Raw genomic sequence first — 20,709 nt, forward strand, 5'->3', positions numbered from 1 at the left:
TTTAGAATATCAACCGTTTAATCAATCATGACAATCATATATATATATATATATATATATATATATATATAGAAAGAGAGAGAGAGAGAGAGAGAGAGAGAGATAGGTAATAAAACTGACAGTCACAATCTTGGGATTCAATTTCTGCCGTTAGCTTTACTCCTTATAAAACAGATACACGTTCGGGCGTCCTTTTAATCAATAAACAAAACATATCAGGGCACAAGAAGCTTAGATGCGTGACATAAAACACTTAATTCTAACGTATCAAATACCGCTAGTACAATATGGTCGCTTTACCTTAAACAAAACAGAAAAAAAAAAAAAAAAAATACGTACATTAAAATTATAATCCAAGTACAACGATATTCCTCTAGACACATCGCGCACATTCTCGAAAATTCTAATTCCATCGGTGGTAAGCGTATCGAAGCCCTTCCCCTCCCTAGACACGCAGACGTGCTGCCATAACTAATTAGTCGTCCTCTCGGTTGCAGCACCTCGGGTGAAAGAGTACACGAAAGGACTACGCGTATCCCCGCGCTTATATGTGTCCGGAGGCGCGAGTATCATAAATTCTGGATGCGTCGAGTAGCGACGACGGCGCCGACGGTCGTCACGCTTTCGTCCCGTTGGCCGACGAGAAAGTCGACGTGTCCACGAGCTCCAGCTCCCGGGCCATGTTCTGCCATACCTGGCCGTTCGTCAGGACCCTACAACATACGAACACGCACACTAAAATAGAGATTCAGTGACTTTATTTATACAGGGGGGCGTTGTCGCGCCTGGACCAATTTCATCCCCCGACCATCCAATCGTCGCTAATTATATTTACGAATTCTTTAGTTTTAACACTACGACTACGAGTGTCACGACTAATGGGTGGTATTTTATTTTTAATTATCTAGAAGCATAATTTTCTCACCAATTAATCGCATGGGATTGATGTCACCGGCAAGGAAATAATAAATTCTTGTAATTTGCGACTCTTTAATTTGTTTTTGTTTGTTTGTTTGTTTGTTTTTTATATATAGAAGCGCGCGAGCAATTAATATCGAGCAACGAGATCACAACCGTTGGCCATCCGATCGATATAATAGTGACACACGCAGCGTTCAAGCTCGCGCGACCAAGGACGTAACGTAAACTTACTCACTTTCGTGTGTTGTCACTAACAACTTTATCGGGTGCTCCGTAATCCGGTGGATTGGCATATGGATCGTAATTGAGAACCGAGAGCATCGGCGCAATCTCCGCCATGTCCCGCACAACGTCCTCGGGGAAGTTGCCGACCCACTTGGTTAGTGCCTCGAGATTTACTGGCTTGATCACTTGGTCCGACGAGCGCTCCACCCTGAAACGCCAAATACTTTTCTTCAATTGTCCTTTGCTTAGAGACTTATTCCCGAGGCATTGTGCCCGACTATTAGTCGAGGCTTTTGTTTATTCTTGTCAACTAACTAGTGCTCCATCCTCGATTCTAGTCTGCTCTTTCCTCTTTATTCCTCATATACTAAACCGGATGATATTCCAGACGTAGCTTTCTCGAAGGCTTATAAAATAAATACTCGAATTTCTCACTTAGCTTTATGGTAATTCTTTATGGATATTAGTAATTTAATATCAACACTAAAAACAATATTAATATAATCATTCACTAGCGTTTCAATATTATTTCAGTCGATACGCGTCAAATTATTAGTTTATTGATAGAATGTCGTCTTCGGTATATGTGAAGTTGTCCGTATTATACAATGTGTATATACAATGAAATTGCAATAGTAAAATAGCGATGAAATTTATATTTTGTTAATAATATTTATTCAATGAACTTTGATTTTGATTAATATATATATATATATATTAAGATTTAAAATTTTGTTTAATAAATGATTATTGAGCAAGGAAAAGTATTTATCCAATTTCTTCGTAAAGCAAAACATTTAGCTAAATGCATTGAGTAACTAATCAATGGAAATATCAAGTTTTAATTTAAAATTCATAAAAATATCTTCATTCATGTAATTATGTTTTCATTAATAATGTTTTACGAATGCGATCATTTAAATTAAATGTTGGCAAAGTTGATTATGGAGGTAAATGTTGTATGTATATCTACACATATATATGTAAATTAAGAAATATAAAAGCTAAATAATATGGCTACAGCTTATCACTTGTTTCATTCTATTTATTTACTTAACTTATACTTATATTCAACATTTATAACCAACTTATATAAATATATTAGTTAATAATTTGTAAAATTATATATATATATATATATATATATATATATATATATATATATATATAGAGATATTCCGTGTGAGAGAGATATTATAGTGATATTCCTTGTGAAGGAGATATTATTTCTCTCAGTATTATAAAGGATGAAAATATCTTTTCTTCAAGCGTAATTATATTCGTAAACACAAATTTTATCTCAACTTTTGTTACATCATGATATCTAGACTAAAAATTCACAAAGTTGTAGCAGTTATGATTCTGTACATTTTCAATCTGAAAAATTGTATTTACTTGGTTATCAGCAGCTCAAGAATATCGCGAGTTAATATAATGAGCTTCAATTTATAAGAAAGATGATAAAAGCAATGTCAATTTTAAATAAAAATTATATTGGAGATGAAATTAATTTTAACTAATACAAACTAGATAGATAATGTTAGAGTTTGTAATATAAAATTTAGAGATTCTGCAGGAGTGAGCTTACCGTGCTACATTTCACTTTCTCGGAGTAATAAACTCTCGCCAAAGTTTAATCAAAATTCGTACTCCACTGGTATATTTGCCGAGGTTATTCATCATTATTTTTTATAAAATTAAAAAATGTTTTTATGTCTTTCAAAAGAAAAGAAAAACAAAAAAAAAAATGCTAAATTAGCATTCAATTTAATCCTCATTACTGTCCAAGTCAAAGACCAATTTTCCAAATTTCGCGTTGTATTTTCGAATAAATTTTCGCCTTTTATTGTTTGTTTATTTTAATTAACTTTGCTCGCGACCGGATTAAATAATATTTTCGGCTTTTTTGTGAATATCGATTCACATCTTTCAACAGTTCAGTTAAAGTTATCCATTAATTACTACGTCATTAAGTTTTATAACATTAAGTATCTGTATTAAGGATTTATGGCAGTTTGTTCGAATGAATTTTGTCGACTCCATCCAGTCCATTTTATACGTTAAATGAGAATATCCATGAGAATCCCATTAGTGTGCGTCTCGGTATTAAGTCCGCGTTTTCCCGTAGTGTAGGATTTCCATGTCACGTTTTCCTCGCTTTTATTACTTCGATATGCCAGAGTTATAGACGGTCCCGAATCCCATCGATCTTCAAAATTTTCTCCTTGTCAATTCGTCACATGTCACTGTACAGTTAATCGTTCCGGGATGATTCATAAGTTTTTATAACTCTCTAGCTGCACACTAATAACACGAGGCTCTCAATAAACAATAAACTTGACCTATCGTCGGATAATTCGCGTCAAGTGCGCAATGCCAACCGTAAAGTTTAACAATCCAACAATATTCTTTGATATCCACGTTTGTTCTCGTAGAGCTAAGACGGAGTATTTTATATCGGTCGATAAGATAGAATTTTTCATCCCGTGTTTTAGAAATAATTTATCCTGACAAATTCCCTCTTTACAATTTCATAAAGCACGAGATTCCGTATTTTGTTAAATAATAATAGAAAACACGTATAGTCAATTGTTATTAGGTAAAATAGGACTGTAACAGCTTTGAACTCACCGTTCCTCCGAATCTCCAAGTAATTCGGAGTGAAATTCAGACTCCAAGTTCAGATTTGGCCCAAATGACAATCATAAGTACAAACATATTATTAAACATTATATCGCAGATGTTAATACGACTTTGAATAACTATAGTGGCAGCTTTAAGCATTAAACTTTTATTATTTATTATTTATTAAATTCTTTATTATTTATTAAACTCTTTATTATTCTCATTCGGCACCACGTATTTCGCGCATGATATTATATTTTAAGCTCAAAGATTATTTACGGTATCCCAACAGTCCAGGAATTTATGCTTATGAACTTAAAAACAACCACCTTGGAGATATTTTGGAATAAAAGTAGCTAAAAGCGACATCTGCCTCGTGCAGGCAGATATGGGCGGTAAAATATAAATTTTTTAATGCATAAATCTTACGGAAGGACATAATGCGAAAAGTAGACGCGCGGAAAAGCTGAAGCTTCATTGAAGATAAAAATCATCATGAATTTCGTAATGTTTATTGAAACGTTAATGAACTCTGCCGCTGAAAGCATGTAAAAATAAAGCAAACGAACGACAACAGCGATTATAGGAAATTAATGGCTTCGATACGGCCATATTGAGGTGCCATGGCGAGACGGTAAATCGAGTCGTTGTGGAAGTAAAGAAAAATGACTCGATGACTACTCGATACGTACTTGCTGAGGGGGACGCCGCCGGGTTTATTGATGAATTCCTCGTGATGAAGGACAGACTCGTTCCAAGGTACGTCCAAATAGAGCAGGATCTTCTGCATCCATTCACGGGGATGCAGCACGAGCTGCTCGTAGGGTACCATGAGGCAGCGCTCGGGACCGACGTCCTTGCATTGCTTGTACATCATCGTGATGGCCTGGTTCCACTTGATCATACACTGGCGATAGGAGGAAAGGTCGAAGCCCGTTATCGTGACCTGTGCCGAGTCGAAATGTTGTGATTAGCGATACGGGGTGAGGGAGGTTAGGGTGGCCCTGATCTACCACGATAGATCGATGCTGAGCTTTGCGAGTCGAGAGTATTTTTTGTTATCAACGACTCTTTATTAAGTCGTGGACGATTTGTCGATGGAACGTGAAGTTGCGACCGATCAGGGAGCGCGAGAGCTTAAAAGCAAGCTCGGGTTATATTATTTAAGGTCACGAAAAAGCAAAAATAAAAGCAAAAGAAAATGGAGAAAAACAAAAGCAAACAAAAAAAAGTTCCAAATTGTTTTATTAAAGTTTGCCAAGGCCGTTGTGCCTCTTTCTTCAACGTCTATTTTCATCGATAATTACCAAAGTTTTAAAATGAAATTTTTTGTACTTTGTTCTTTGTACCTTGTATTTTGTATTTTGTATTTTGTATATTGTATATTGTATATTGTATTTTGTATTTTGTATTTTGTATTTTGTATATTGTATATTGTATATTGTATTTTGTATTTTGTACCCATTAATTATTGTACAAATTTTGTACAAATTATTACAAACAAGTTCTGCGTCGACGCAAAATCGATTATCGACAAATGGCAAAAGCTGCCGCTCGACATTTATTTTCGGCAAGCCTGAAGCGAGTGGCCGCTTAGCCGCCTCGTCGGCCGAAACGCTGATCGAGCGACGTGGACGGGATGATTTTTCGCTTTAACAATAGTCGCTCCACTTTACCTTTCTCGATATTATGGAGTGAACAGTCGCCCGTCCATCACGAATCATAAATATGAATTTAGCGTTGGGGAATAGATCGAGGACGTAAGAGCCCATCTTGAGCGTCAATGGGTCTTTGTTGCAGAGTCGTGGGGCGGGTTCGCCGTGCCTTGCGATCACTTCTAAGCAAAATGCTGCGATCGCGCTGTCCATCACCTGCAAGTCAAAGACATTTTGTTGTCATTAATGTGCGAGGCGAGATCCCAGCCTCCCTACCTTAAGATTCATTTAACGTCGTCCCTTTCTGTGCTACACCGTCAAAGACTCTCTATCGCCCCCCCCCCTTTTTTTGTGTGTGTTTTTTGTGTTTTTTGTTTTTCGTTTTCTTTGTTTTTGTTTTTTAAAAAATCATTTAGCTTTCGATAATGTCACTAGGGGCTTTTACTATATGAAGGTGAATTTCAATGTGCTGCGGGACGCATACAACGACTTACCGATGAATATCCTTCATTATACATAAATTTGTATTTATTTAAATAACGGTGATGGGACATTTAATCAAGCGGAAAATGTAAATTACGTAGACCATGTAGACTTTTTACATAAATAACTTGACTCGAGATTTTACGTTCATCAAGTATTATTAGTAGGAGTAGTATAGTGACTTGAATTGTATCGAAGACGAAGAATATAATATACGTTTTCTTTCGATCCAACTGTCGATCTTCGCCATTATAGTATCGCGAACCGTACAAATGTAGAATAGAAGATAAATAAGAAAGAAAATCTACCTCTTTAGATACTCCAGCCTCCTCGAGACGGACGCTCTCCCTTTCGGATTTCAGCCAATGTGACCGCATTTGAAGAATACGAGGAATTATTCTTGTCTCTTGGCCACATCTACAAGGCAGATAAGCACTAGTAATATATGAATTTAGAAACAATGTGATACTTAGTATAGTAGAGCCTTTGTTTTTCTCAATTTTTTTCCATCTTATCATACGTTTAATTCACAACACTTTGTTTCTTTTTTTTATGCAAAGTTCTCTTTCATTTCATACTTTTTTTCTGTTTTGTTTTTTGTTTTTTGTTTTTTGTTTTGTTTTTTTTTGTTTTTGTTTTTTTTTTGTTTTTGTTTTTTGTTTTTGTTTTTTTTTTTTTTCATGGAAAATTATATAGCGAGTCGACAGTTGAAAAGCAACATTCTCTACAAAGTTCTCGGTAGTTTAGTATCTCGAAAGTACAATAAACATTTCATTCAATAACATATAATTCGCTTATACAAACACGCTTCGGTAATTTAAAGCATTAATTCAATCACGATAATACGATTCGTAGTTTTGTACAAACATTTTACAACTTCTGCTTATATTACATTCGCCTATTACACTAATCTCATAGCGCGTAAGCTTTCATGTCTCTACGTATGGGTTAACGCAAGACCTCTTGACTCGCTATTTTTTCAACTAACTTGGCTCGAGCCCTCCCAGACAGTATATCTCATTTTCAGTATCTCATCTTCGTCCGATTGACGTAGGAGCTCCTAATTCGCCAGAGATAATGGAAACGATGGGAGCAGGAAGCGATATAGGCAGGTCGCGCTTACTTGTTAACAAACAAGACTTTACCGTACTTTGTAATTTGACTTTTCTGCATCACCTGATTTTAAAATTTCCGTCAGCCACTTAATCTACCGTATTTTCAAGTTTCAGCGATATAAGCTCAATTTTAATTCACCTACTTAAATACTTTATAATTAAAATATAATACAAAACAAACAAGTAATTTAAGTGACGAGTATTTAAAAACAAAAAAGTTTGTGTCGTCGAGGTGCAGGCAGTGCCCGATGTTTTTTCATATCAAAAGCCAATTCAAATGCATAATACGCGTAAAGTGACTTTATTATTTGTCTGTCAATTTTTTTAAGATATATATTGCAAATTATTTGAAATTCTGAAGCGTCCGAAGTATAATTGATATTTGAAAAATATGTCTTATCAAAGAATTACTCACTACCTCAAATAATATACAATCTTTCTTTGTCCAGTAATTACGTAAAAGTATTTCAATAAAATATAATAACAATATATTTCAAGACAATCGACTGTCTATACGGCTACACCAATATATTAATCATTAAAGAAAATAATGCTTATATTATCGATATATTTGCTATTATGGTGTAGCCTTATGATTTTCGAAATATCCATTTATTTTAGGATTAAAGTACACCGATGAGCTTCTAATATATCGATTAGGGGAAGGAATTCTTTGTCATTTCTTTCTTTTTTTCTTCTTCTTGTTGTCTCCTATTTGAAATTGTTATTTTAAACTCCAGTTGTTGTGTGCACGAGAGAAAGGTGTTCGGACAATGTTATGTTATGAACTCTACTGAAAATTTAGATGCATTTTTCTAAAAGCTACACTTTTTAAATTGGCTAAGCACGAAATATTCAACGAATATCCAACCATTTGGTTTAAAAGTTTAACTTCAATTTTGAACATTGTATCGTCTATAAAAAAAAAAATTCAGGAGATTTTTTTATCTTCTCTCTCTTAATAAATTTTGAAATATAAAAAATTCTCCGATTAATGCAAACGTCACCATTTGTTAAAAGAATAAAAATCTTATAATTATTCCATATCTCTTTTGATTTATAATATATATATATATATATATAATTACAAGGTTAGTTTTTTATTTATTTATAAGTTAAACATCAAACGGAAGTTTTTTTAGCCCTGAATTTTTGTTTAATAATATTTTCAATGGTATACTTGAAAATTTAAAGGTACAATATTTGAAGTTATAAGTGACATATATATGTATATATATATATATATATATATATATATATATATATGTGTGTGTGTGCGTTTATTTCCAAAGTAACATTTTCGAAATATTATCAAATAGTTTTTATATCGAAACCTTTTTAATATTTTCGAATAGTTTGAGCATTGACAATTATTTTCTTTATTAAAAATGATTGCAAGTCAAAAGAAAGAAAAAATAATAATCACCAGATTTGTTATAAATAAAAAAGAATAAAAAAGAAGTAATGTATATATTATTAAAGGGTATTTAAAATTGATATAAAATAATTAACGTTAAGAGACTCTCAAGCTCTGCATTGATAGATATTTATAAAGAATTTGTAATTATTGCAAATACGTAATTCGTCGTAAATTAAAACTTGTGTAAAAGTTATCGAGTAATGTTTACACATTTCATTATTAACAAATTAATACTCCCGTTATATTTTTGTCCTTCAATAGCTGATAAATAGCTACGTTCAAATTACGTAATTCTTGGGCTGTGGAAATAAATGTATTATACCTTCGAATTTTTTTAAGGTATCCAACACAATACCAACCTGACTTCCGGATGAGCGTCCATCATGGCACGCATAAGCGTTGTTCCTGAGCGGGGAACACCACCAATGAAGATGAGCGGCATGTTGCGGTCGTACGGATAAACCTTTTGGTCGTTCGGTCCAACCACGTATTTCTATAAAACAAACGAGAAAGAAAACAGATTTCAGTTATTTCGTGATCACATTCTTCCTGATATTAATCGACATACTTTGATAAAAAAAAAAAAAAAAAAAAAAAAAAAAAAAAAAGTATAAACAACACGATCAACGTTTCTGTGCGAAATTCCTTTTTTTTTTTTTTTTTTTTTATATTTTGTTTTTTAACTACCATTTACTCACTATCTGCTTCATACGCAAAAATCCCGTTAATTATTATCAACTAGTGTATGGTAAATATTATTTACTTCTGTTAAATGTAAGTTAATGCCGAGCAGATATTTTTAAAAATTAAAATTTATTAAGGAAAACAGTACTGAGTGTAAAGGACAGGATGAACGGTAATTTCGAGATTAAATTAATTTGGATAGGATAACAGTGATATTTTCTAAAATTACTTATTCTAACACAGAAACATTTATCGTTTAATTATATTCGGATAAATTTATAGGACAAGCTACGTCAGGCATGAAGTACAGATGCGTCGAATGCAATAAATGAATCATAAAAACTATGGAGAAATGTGCGTTAGTAACATAATAAAATAAGGGAATTTAGTCATAGAAATTGACATTCGGTAAGGGGAGTATAACTATAAATCTATATGTAATATATAATAATTTTTACGATAATATTGAAGTTTAAATTCATAGATCGACAATTATACATTTGCAATTGATCAGCTTTTGAAAAGTAATAAATGTATCTTTATATAATTTGCAATAATTGGGTATCGATCTATGCTTCAAAACATTCTAAAAATTCACGAGGAATAATCGTTTGAACAAAAATTATTGTTTCTATATGACACGAATGCTAAGAAAAATAGTAAAAAAAGAAGAAGAAAAAAAAAGAGAAAAGAAAAGAGAAAGGAATCAAGATATATGAAGAAAATGTTAACCTACAAAGAATCGACGATAGTCTGGTCGAAGCCACGGCCTCATCGTTGACTTTTCCAAGATCTGAGAGTAAAGGAAGGATTTTTGTTTTATGAATTATTCATGTTTGCATTGAACGTAATTATAAAATAATTCGGCAGCGGTTTTATTGCTCTTGATAAGTAACAATTTAAGCCAATTGAAATACAAAGTGTTGTTATTTACATATGCCATGTAAAATTTTTTAAACTACCGAACATGGGAAATTTGTGTATTTCTTTAGCGTGAATAAATTTATTTGGTCGAACGGAACAAATTATATACATTTTTCAAATGCACATTGAAAGTGATTTATTGTCAAATTTGATTAACTATATTAATAGCTTCGACTATTAATCAACACATTAATACATTTCATATATTCATAATTCCTCTGTGCTATAAAATAAAATATTTTTTAAACAAATAGCTATGTCTTCCAACAAGTAAATAGGTATTATTATCAATTCATCAAATCCTATTAAATTCATATTCGGCACTCATATACTTCATTATAAATTTCATTTACGTGACAATAAAGAGTCATTTTATTAACTGAATTGATTAAATTTTAATAAAACAAAAATAAAAAACAAAAAAAAACAAAAACAAAAAAAAAAACAAAAGGAAAAGAAAAAGAAAATTAAGTAAAGTAATTTTATTATGTGAAAGATTTCTTTATCGCGATGCGAGAGCTATGGAGACAAATCGATCAAATATTTTTCGAATATTGCCACTTGTATGTTGTACTGCAACTGATTTTCAAGCGCTTCTATTGAGTAATTAGACTTAAAAAGAAAAAGAAATGAAAAAGGATAAACGATGGTTCAATCTATCAAGATAAAGGGAAAAGAACATATAGGGTAAATGAAAGGTAAAATCCCGTTGAAGCGACTATTGGAGTTGGAATCAGTGAAGAATATAGACCATCGAATCGCCTTCTTAAGATCTTAACTATCGTTATCCTGATAAATCATACATCAATTATCCTTGTTAATGGCGTGCTCAGTGTTATCAATATGTAATAGACATCTTAAACGATTTGAATGTTATCGTCCGAGCAACATGAACTTGTTCATTATAAGCTCACTCATACTCGAGTGCGTGTGAATGAATGAAATCGTTTCACATCTATCTCCCCCCCCTCCTCCTCCTCCTCCTCCTCGCCCTTCTCACGCCTCTTGCTACTACATTTCATCACATTAGAGGAGCAGCTGTTAGTAAGCGATAAGATGAATTCGAGGCCCCATGAACGATTATAATCGTAATGGGTGTAAACGAGTGAATAATAAGCATTTTGAGCTGTGCTTACGAGTTTATTACTAGTGATTAAGAATTTTAATTGCCTCGGACGATCAGTATTGGGAGGATCGTTATTCCTATTGCCAGAATTTTAATAATTATTTGACAATGTTGACAGATCGTCGAGGGGATTAATCGATCGATCGACTTTAGCTTATGGCTAGGAAATGTAAAAAATCTATAATTGGGTCTAAATAGTTAATGAGATGCTCGTAAATATTTATAAAGATTTGAAAATATTATAATTTTACGAAAGGGCTATCTTTCAAGCTTTTTTCTTTTTCAACGTGACTCAGAAAATTTTACCGACATTGCGTTTAGCATCACTTTCTTATTCTTTTCTTCTTCTTCTTATTTTTTTTTTTTTCAATTAAATTCTATGATAATAAAGATTCCTTTATACTCTGATATTTCGATTAAGTTCTACCAATGCACATTGCATACGAATATTCGTCAATGTGTTATCGTTTAGTTAATCGAGACGAACAGCTATACAAAATACAATCAATTGATATCTTAAAAATCCAAAAAGATCCAATACGACATTTTATTTATTTATTTATTTATTCATTTGTTATTATTATTATTATTTTCATATGTTACGATGAAAAAATAGCATCACGGATTAAAGTAACAGACATTAAATCTTTAAATGCTCGATTAAGTTTTCGAATTCTTGCGAGATACTGCAAATCGTATAGCTTCGTTTATTCATTTATTTATTTGCATTCGTTTATTTAATTACATTGAATTACAATTTAAAATTACATGTTCTTTATGATTTCAAATGTTCTTGTAATAATAAATTAACGTAATAAGGAGCTGAACAATTGACGAACGAACATGATATCCTTCGAGCTAGCTTGAGGCATATCAAAACGATACGACTTAAATGTAATCAAATCGACGGACTTCTTGGAAGTCACGAAAGGTCGCTGGATTCTTTGAGTGCTTCATCCGTGTTGTCGTGTCAGAGTGACATTGCGACGATTGTAATTACGCGATCGATATCGAAACGCTACACGTATTTCCGAGTCGAAGCGAAGCTGCCGTTCCTAGGGAATCTTTTCTCATTTTACTCGTAGCTACGAGCGCGAAGCAGATGAAAGCAAATTCCTTTTGCGACTGAATAACTCGTCCGAATGAGTTTTTGCTGACGCGACTAGGCGCGTAAGTGTGACTGCTTAACGATAGTTATATACTCCTCGAGTTCGATAAATATGTCCGACGTGGCTGGGGCATCGAGTCGCCTTAACCTTTGCTCTGGAATATCACTATAAATCATAATTTTTTAAAATTTTGAAATTTTCTTCTAAAGATTTTCACTCCCTTCGGCGAAATAAATTGATTGAAGTGCACGAAATAACGTGGACGGTCGATGCTATTTCGTTACACAATGTGGACACTATTAATCCTTTATAAATCAATTCAATCGAAGGTGTTCTCTCTCTCTCTCTCTCTCTCTCTCTCTCTCTCTCTCTCTCTCTCTCTCTCTCTCTCTCTCTCTCTCTCTCTCTCTATATATATATATATATATATATATATAAATAAAAAAAAAATTTATATATATATATATATATATATATACATTTTTTTTTTATTTTTTCTTCTTCTTCTTCTTTTCATGACGAATCTCATAATTGCTGTAATGAAATATTATTAAATAATTAAAACGAATTACGTTCCAACATATATCGTTGTCATTGAAGATGTAATTAATATTGTTACGAAACAATAAGGATGCATTAATTGTCAAAAATATTTTTTTTTTTTTTTTTTTTTTTTAATTGGAGAAGGAAACTTCAACTTCTTCATTGAAAATAATTGAAGCTGTTAATAAAGCGATTATTTAAATATAGCAGTATAATTATTAATAAATTGCGTTAACCTAATGTAATTGAAAGTTATATCTGCTAATGAAAATAATGGCAGAGTAAAGTGCTCTTAAATATTTGATATTTGATTGAAATTATGTTCTGGATATTGAAAATATCTAGCGTTGGAAATTGCAAATTTAAGATTACATTATTTTTTATTGATATCAATATTTGACAGCTTAAAATAACATTTAGATATTTGAACATAATTTATGCTAGTGTATTGCGGTACAAACATTTATTAATTAATTATTTATTAATTTCGTTGTACGTGCTATAAGTTTATGTTTTATTTAAATTTACATATCCTACGAATTATATAAATAAGGCATAAGTAGTCAGCCTGTGTTTATAATTAAAAATTCTATTCTCAACGATCAAGAGGGAAGATATTAATGTTATTTTGCATTTCTATTGAATAAAAATTGGTAATCTGCATCAATTATTTTACCCGTTTACTTTATATGTCGAAGAAAAGAAATGACAAATCATATAACGCTTATATTCGTGTAAAAGTAGTGAAAAAAGAATAAAACAAAACAAAACAAAACAAAACATAAACTAAAGACTCGGTACATCGGTACAACAGGAAGAAGTCAAATGAAGCGCAACGGCCTACGTATCCTTGGCACAAGGTACACACGCGTGCATATTCCGAAGGACAAAAGTACGTACTACTTCCTTAACAAAAGAAGATGAAAAAATTGATGGAAGAGAAAGATAAAAGCGGAGACACATAATAGACGCAAAAATAAAGGAATAAGAGCGGATAAGTAGAACAAAATGGTCAGTAAAAGTCGAAAGAGCGGCTGACACGGGATGCGAGGAAATATTTTACAATTAGCATTCTTCCTTCTTCCTCTATCTCATTATTTTTCCCCGCAATCTCTCACTCATACCGCACGAGAGGAGGATGGCAATGCGAATAGCCTGAGCAAAGAGGATGAGAATGAGAAAGAAACGGATAGTGGCGATTTATGCAGCGCCCCGTCAATGTCGTCGACGACAGCAACAGCTGCTGCCACTGCCCCGGGGTAGAAAACTTGTTCCCCTCTCGTATTTTTTCTCAATACATTTATCATGAGGCCGTATGTGTGCGTGTGCACGCGTCTGCAGAAGGAAGTGGAGAGCAATGCAAGACAATGAGAATACTGTGCGGCTTGTGCCGCGTATCTTCACTTGACCTGAATTCGATAGATGCATAAGTTTAAATGTTTGGATATTCCCTCGAGTAGGAAGCTGTTTTAAAATTTTGAAAATTATTTTACCATTAATGCAATGCGCGTTGCACAGTGGAATACGAGGAGTGAGGTTTTTTTTCATTTTACGACAAATCAATCGATGTTTTTAGTGATCTCGAGAGAGCATCGGTCGTATTCACCTACTCCATGATCTATTTAGCTTTTTCGGCATTATTATTATGATTGTTTGTACGTTTCGGAATATACTGCATATTTTGTACAAAATTTGTAATACTTGTGAATTTTGCGAATAATAATAAAGTCTTGCAGATACGCGCGCACAATGTAATACAAACGTTAATAATTTTATGTAATATCATGTACTTAAAGTACGTCAAGTTACTAAGCATATTATTTCCTCTTATTTTTCTCATGTTAAAAGTACGTATGTAATGAAATACATTCAGCTACTTGTGACGAGGCAAGTCTGTAAGTATACGCAAATATACTTGTAGATTAATGGATGCGTTTTTGTTTTTTTGAAAGATCCGACGTTGCAGAAGAGGAGGGATAAATTACTTTAATAGTCTTTAGAAAAAAAAGGAAAAATAAATTTTATCTTATTATAATTTAACAATTATTCAAATACACCTTATATATTGATATTTCATTACCAATAGAAAAAGAAAAATTCAATAAATATATGAGGTACAAATTGGCATTTTCATTTGCAAAACTGAGAATATATATATATATATATATATATATATATATATATAATAACCTTACAGTTGTAAAGTTTTAAAATAATATTAATATTAATATTATATTGGATTAAATTTTTATATATGAGGGGAGGAAGAATCATTAAACACGTTGTCTAGTTGTAGAGAAAAAAAAAATAAAATAAAATATTCTTATCATTATTTTTCTATCAAGAAGACATTGCGTTATTAAAATATTTTTAAATATAAATATATAGTTATTATAGGCCTGTTACATTGTTTTTTTTTTATTTATTTATTTTTTTTTTTTTTTATTGCATACAAGTTCAATTGAGCATCGACGAAGCTATTCATAAAGTAATTTGACACATTTGTATAATTTGCGGATGAGATAAAAAGCAACCAGCGATCTTTCTTTGTGACAAATCTTTTAAATGCACCGGATGATACGATATATTTTATTAAAAGTCGTAAGCTAAAGTTTGGAAATGCTTTAATGTAATAGGATGTAAAAGAGATTTTTATTAAGCTGATTGACAGCTCGCTTTTCTGCTATTGTTCGCGGTAAATTTCATCGATCATTCCATCAAGGGCGTATTTCAATGGGAGAGAGAGAGAGAGATAGAGAGAGAGAGAGAGAGAGAGAGAGAGACAACTGTCACGTGAATAATGAATCGGTAGTCAATACGATGTGTACAAGTACTAGTCGTTGCAATTTTCTTTTCTCTCTCTCTCTCTCTCTCTCTCTCTCTATCTCTCTCTCTCTATTGAATTCGACTTAAGAAGAGCTGGAAACAAAAATAGAGACTCGGAATTGTTTTCTCACAAACACTTGCTTTTTTTTTCATACACAAAATAAATTCTAAAAATATACGTTTCAATAAAATTCCGGAAAGTCGTAAAGCGCTCCATTACTGTGTTCCAAATCGACAAGTTTGACAAATAATACTGTTTTTTCCATTGTGTAAGAGCAAATGATATCCTTTAATAATAAATTTCTTTTATTTCATTTGCTTTAAAGATGGCAAATTTTTTCGCTTAACTTTAGCGAGATTACGGCTTTTAAATAATTGCAATTGCAGTGCTTATTATTGAACATTGCTACTATAGCTACGAATATCAGAATAAAATTACTTTCGATTCAGAGTTATTTTTCTATTTAATCAAGTGGATATATTAAAAGAAAAAAGCATATTTTAATTAAAGTGCTCGTTGTTAAAAAAGTGACAAATTCATGGAAACATTCTACTATTAATTGCAAATTCAACATTATTTAATAATATTTTCTTTTATCTATATAATTAGTTCGTAATTTGGCTCGTAATATCGCAATAAATAAAATTTAAATAAAGCTTATAAGTCAATTAGTTTTTCGCAAAAAGAATTTTTGAAGTTTTCAGCTACATCGTTCCGTTTCCTTGCTGACTTTTTCGTCTTAAAAAACACTTTAAGCTGAAATGTCCAAACTCTGAGATGTTTTTGAATATTTTAACTATCGATTAATATATAAAATCCTCTAATTCTTCTTTTTGAGACTTAAGATGGTACGACTTTGTTAAATTGTATCTCGACGATTAGGGCTATAAACCTTTTAAATTATTAAAGCTCATAAATTTTTTAGTTTTTAAAGTTAAAAACTTACGTTCTGTCTTCAGCTATTTTTATCATTACTATTAAAAAGTAAAACTATTTGTTCGTGAAATACCATTACGAAATTAATGTATCGGGTCTCCCTTTTTTTTTTTTTTTTTTAAAGCGACGCTTATTATGTGCAAAGTATTTCCGTCTTAAGTTTATGAAAATTTAGTTCCGCCGAGAGCGACTTTCGCTCATGTGGGCGCGTTAATAGTATGTCTCAATGCAGGAAAACTATAGGAAAATTGAGCATCGAGAGTAACGTTTGAATGTAGAATCGCGCCTGGTTTGCTGCGGTTGCCAATGTGAGTTGGAGCAACGGTAAAACGTTGAAACGAATCCACATATTGCCATCCCTCTTCGTGGTTCCACTTATTTTCATTACATTTCTATTCATTGTTGGATGGCAAATAAATTCTCTCTTACAAGTATTTTCAAGCAATTCGTATTACAATAATACAAGCACTAAAACTTTATTACATGACCTGTGCAATTTTTTCATAACAAAAACATCCCGTACAAGCCACACGATAATTTCAAATTACATTATTTAAATATTCAAAAGTCTTTTTTTTTTTGTTAGATTATTTTCATATCGAATAATTTCTACTTTAACGTAATAATAAACTTTTATTAGCATTTTTTTCCAATTAAAGGTTAAAAATTTAGCAAGACAATTGGATGAAAACCTATTGATATTTGGAGTAGAAATGCTTTTCTAATGTCTTAATAAATTATTTTACTTTTCAATTGGAAATAGTTGTGATGAATTTTACCGGACATGAGGTTGCATAGAATTTTTTTCCATCGAAAGCACTTTATATTAAATGATGTTAAAGTAACATTTTCTAGTCTTATCTATTATTCAAAGGCTCGTGCCCCCCCCCCCCCCCCCCACGGGCGCTTCTGTCTGTCTCATAGACATAGGATAGAACTTCTAAAAACTGGCGATAAATTTGCTCGGAAATGCAAAAGACAGACGGAAAAGTAATTGAGAAAATCTAGATCGCTTCCCTAGCTTATCCCACTCGTTAAGACATCGAGGGCTGAATGTATCAAAACTCTGCTGTTCTCTTCCGTTCCGTTTTCCGTCGATTTCTCTTCTTTATTGTCAGGCTGAATCTAGACGAAAGCAAACAAAGCGCTCGTCCGATAATGCGAGGCCATTGAAAAATGCTGGAAAAACGTAGGTAAAGTTGGAGAGAGAGAGAGAGAGAGAGAGAGAGAGAGAGAGAGAGAGAGAGAGACTTTAACGAGTAGTTCTATCTAGTTCTATCGTTCATGGAATTTTGACCTAACCGAGTTGCCGAGGTGACGTATTCAGTTCTGATATTCAACACCTCTTGAAACGTAATAACGACTGTCGATCAAAATCTTCTTGATGAGAAAGGAGGATGAATGCATGGCGTAAGTGAGAATGAAAAGGTATCAAGATATCTGGAGTTTTCGCATGGCCGAAGAATAATTTCGATTTGATGGGATCGTAATGTAATTGCCTTACTTGACCATTAACTCTGGATTGAGCTTAATTAGTTTGATTAAGCCGTAGTGCTTCACGAAGCATTAATTTTTATATTATTCTCGGTCTTTCGGTTGGAGGAGGTTTGAACGTGGCAAACAGTAAACTAATTATTCAAATAATAATTATTTTATTCTCAATAAGTAACGCACTTTCGCGTTAATATCACAAATCAAAAACTTCGCCTCGAAGTTGGAATTATGATTCAACATCCTTTACGACTAACAATGATTTTTCTATTCCAATAATAACTAACGGTTCTATCTAAAAAATATGAAATAATTGTTAAAGTTAGAAAAATTTGTTAGTATTTATTTTAATTGTCATAACGAAGCACATAAATTTCCATTTTAATTCACATTGTACGATTATATTTTAAATTCATCGATAAAATGTTTGATTAGACACGTGTCAGAAGAACAGTCACAGCCTCATCAGATAATTCCAAATAGATTAATCGTGTGCTTGGAATAAATTTTAACGTTTTTGCATTTTTTTTAAATTATATTTTCAGAGATTTGTTTAACTTTACATTTTTCATTATTGTACATGAACAAATAAGAGATCCGTTCTTCTTTTTCCTCCTCCATCCTTACAATGTGCATGGAGAATATCATTTTGTAAGGGAACGATGTCGAAAAATTCCACTACACATTTAATGAATAATGAATGAATGTTAATTTATAGATACGTAACTCAAAAGACTTGATCTATTAATAAATAATTGTAGAAATCAAACAAAACAAAAAAAAACAAAATTTTTTTTATAATATTAAATGCAAGTTTCTTTGATTTTTATATCCAATAGATTTATTTACAAATAAGTGAAAAATTCATAAAATCGAACCTTTATGTAAATTACTTAAACTCAATTATTCGTAAGTTTAAGTCTTTTATGTATAAGTTTTACGTCGTTATTTTTTTTTTATCTCAAGTATATCTCAATAATGCATATTAACAAGTTGCATTTATATTTGAAGCATTATAGCTTCAAATATTCTATTCCTATATCGATTATATAAGCTTATAAATATAAGATTAAATATGTATGATTATGATAAAATGTTCATTAATTTAAGAAACAAATAGTTTATTATTGACTTATTGTAAAACATTAATTATAAGTGTTTTTGCTGTTCAACGTATTTCAGAATCGTGTAATGCAGCATATTTTAAAGGTTTAGTAGGAGAAGGAAAAAAAATACATTCGCGCTCTCGTAGGATACTGTATGTAATAAAAATATCATCAAATCTGATTTATAAAGAGCTTGGTAGATGTTAAGGTATGACAAATGAAAGGTAAAAAGACGTAACAGTGAGAATGTCATTGAATAATGATGGGAAAGGGAAAGGATGGCGATGTTGCCGACTAATATTAAATGACATAGAAAAATCTCAATAAATCATTATGTTTTTGGATGTAATAGCGATGGTGAATTTTGCAAGTTAAAGTTTAGGAACAAAAAATATACCGAGTCTCGGTTCCACAACTATTTTATCATCTTTTTTAGTTGCTAATCAAATAGAAATTTGTTGCGTCTTGTCAATTATTCACTTGAGCGTGCAATTGCGATTCGACACTGATAATCATAAAATATATAAGGGGATGACGTTCTCTACAAAATCTTTATAGATTTACAATATTTATAGATGTACATGTTAATTAGTATTCATTTATCGAATAAAGAAAGCAGAAGTATCAGTTTTAAGATATTTACGCATATAATTATAAGATTGAAATGTAAGAGAGAAAGTATTTAACATTGGGATAAAGTGATTTAGTGCAAGTTTGTTTATTTTGTATGAGAAAATTTTTAAAACGATGCAGAAAATAATGATAGAGAAGTTAATAGTAGAAGAAGTATTTCTTTATATTTTTTTTATACGTATATCTTTATTCATAACGTCTTTTATTTTATATACTTTGTATACTTTATGAAGTGTACGTATAAATAGGGAGCAATGAAGTTTATCAAGAAAACCATTAAATTTCGTATGAAACATCGAAGCTTGAGTAATGTTTTAAAATAAATGAACTGCATTATATGATAGTTATTATCGTAAATATAGAAGGATTATATTTTCAGTTCTACAAATTACAAAAAGCACGGATAAATATATGTTGCACAATCATTTTACATTATAATTAAGAAAAACAAATATATCATAGAGCTAAAAATCGATATTTATTTTATAATAAATTAGAAAATATACGTAAATCATGGAAAAAAATTTTTTTTTTTTTTTATTATAAATATAAGAAACAAACGATGGAAAAAATTAAATTAAAATTTTATATATCAATAATTATTTGATAACTATATGACAAATATAAATTATCAATAAAATATTATAAAACAATATAAAAAAAAAAATTAATATTTTTAATTAACGGTGAATAAATGTTATAGTGATCATTTGATTTTATTAAAAATAAATTTATTAAAAAATTTTTTGTTGCTATGTATTACTTATGTTTACAAATTTTTTTAAATATCTTAGAAGACCTATTTCTAATATATCAATCTGTGTCACAACAACTGTTGATTTATCATAGATTATATATATATATATATATATATATATATATATAT

General features: G+C 31.4%; 1 protein-coding gene across 2 annotated transcripts in view; it reads right to left on the bottom strand.

Annotated features, from left to right (window-relative positions):
* Positions 1-320: 320 nt before the first annotated feature.
* Tpst (tyrosylprotein sulfotransferase) overlaps positions 321-20,709 on the bottom strand; it is a 21,078-nt gene continuing 689 nt past the window's right edge. Inside the window, exons 2-7 of one of the 2 annotated variants that reach the window (XM_011508196.1) lie at positions 8,804-8,937; positions 6,218-6,326; positions 5,448-5,642; positions 4,464-4,717; positions 1,157-1,354; positions 321-713 (exon numbers count right to left, since the gene is read on the bottom strand). In XM_011508196.1, the coding sequence (XP_011506498.1) occupies positions 617-713; positions 1,157-1,354; positions 4,464-4,717; positions 5,448-5,642; positions 6,218-6,326; positions 8,804-8,937 (987 nt within the window). In that variant the 3' untranslated portion in view covers positions 321-616. Of the gene's footprint in view, positions 714-1,152; positions 1,355-4,463; positions 4,718-5,447; positions 5,643-6,217; positions 6,327-8,803; positions 8,938-20,709 lie in introns of both variants that reach the window. The other variant, XM_011508197.1, reaches the window with a different exon arrangement.

The sequence above is a fragment of the Ceratosolen solmsi genome, unplaced genomic scaffold (assembly GCF_000503995.2).
Source record: "Ceratosolen solmsi marchali unplaced genomic scaffold, CerSol_1.0 scaffold1, whole genome shotgun sequence".
Taxonomy (NCBI): Eukaryota; Metazoa; Arthropoda; class Insecta; order Hymenoptera; family Agaonidae; genus Ceratosolen; species Ceratosolen solmsi.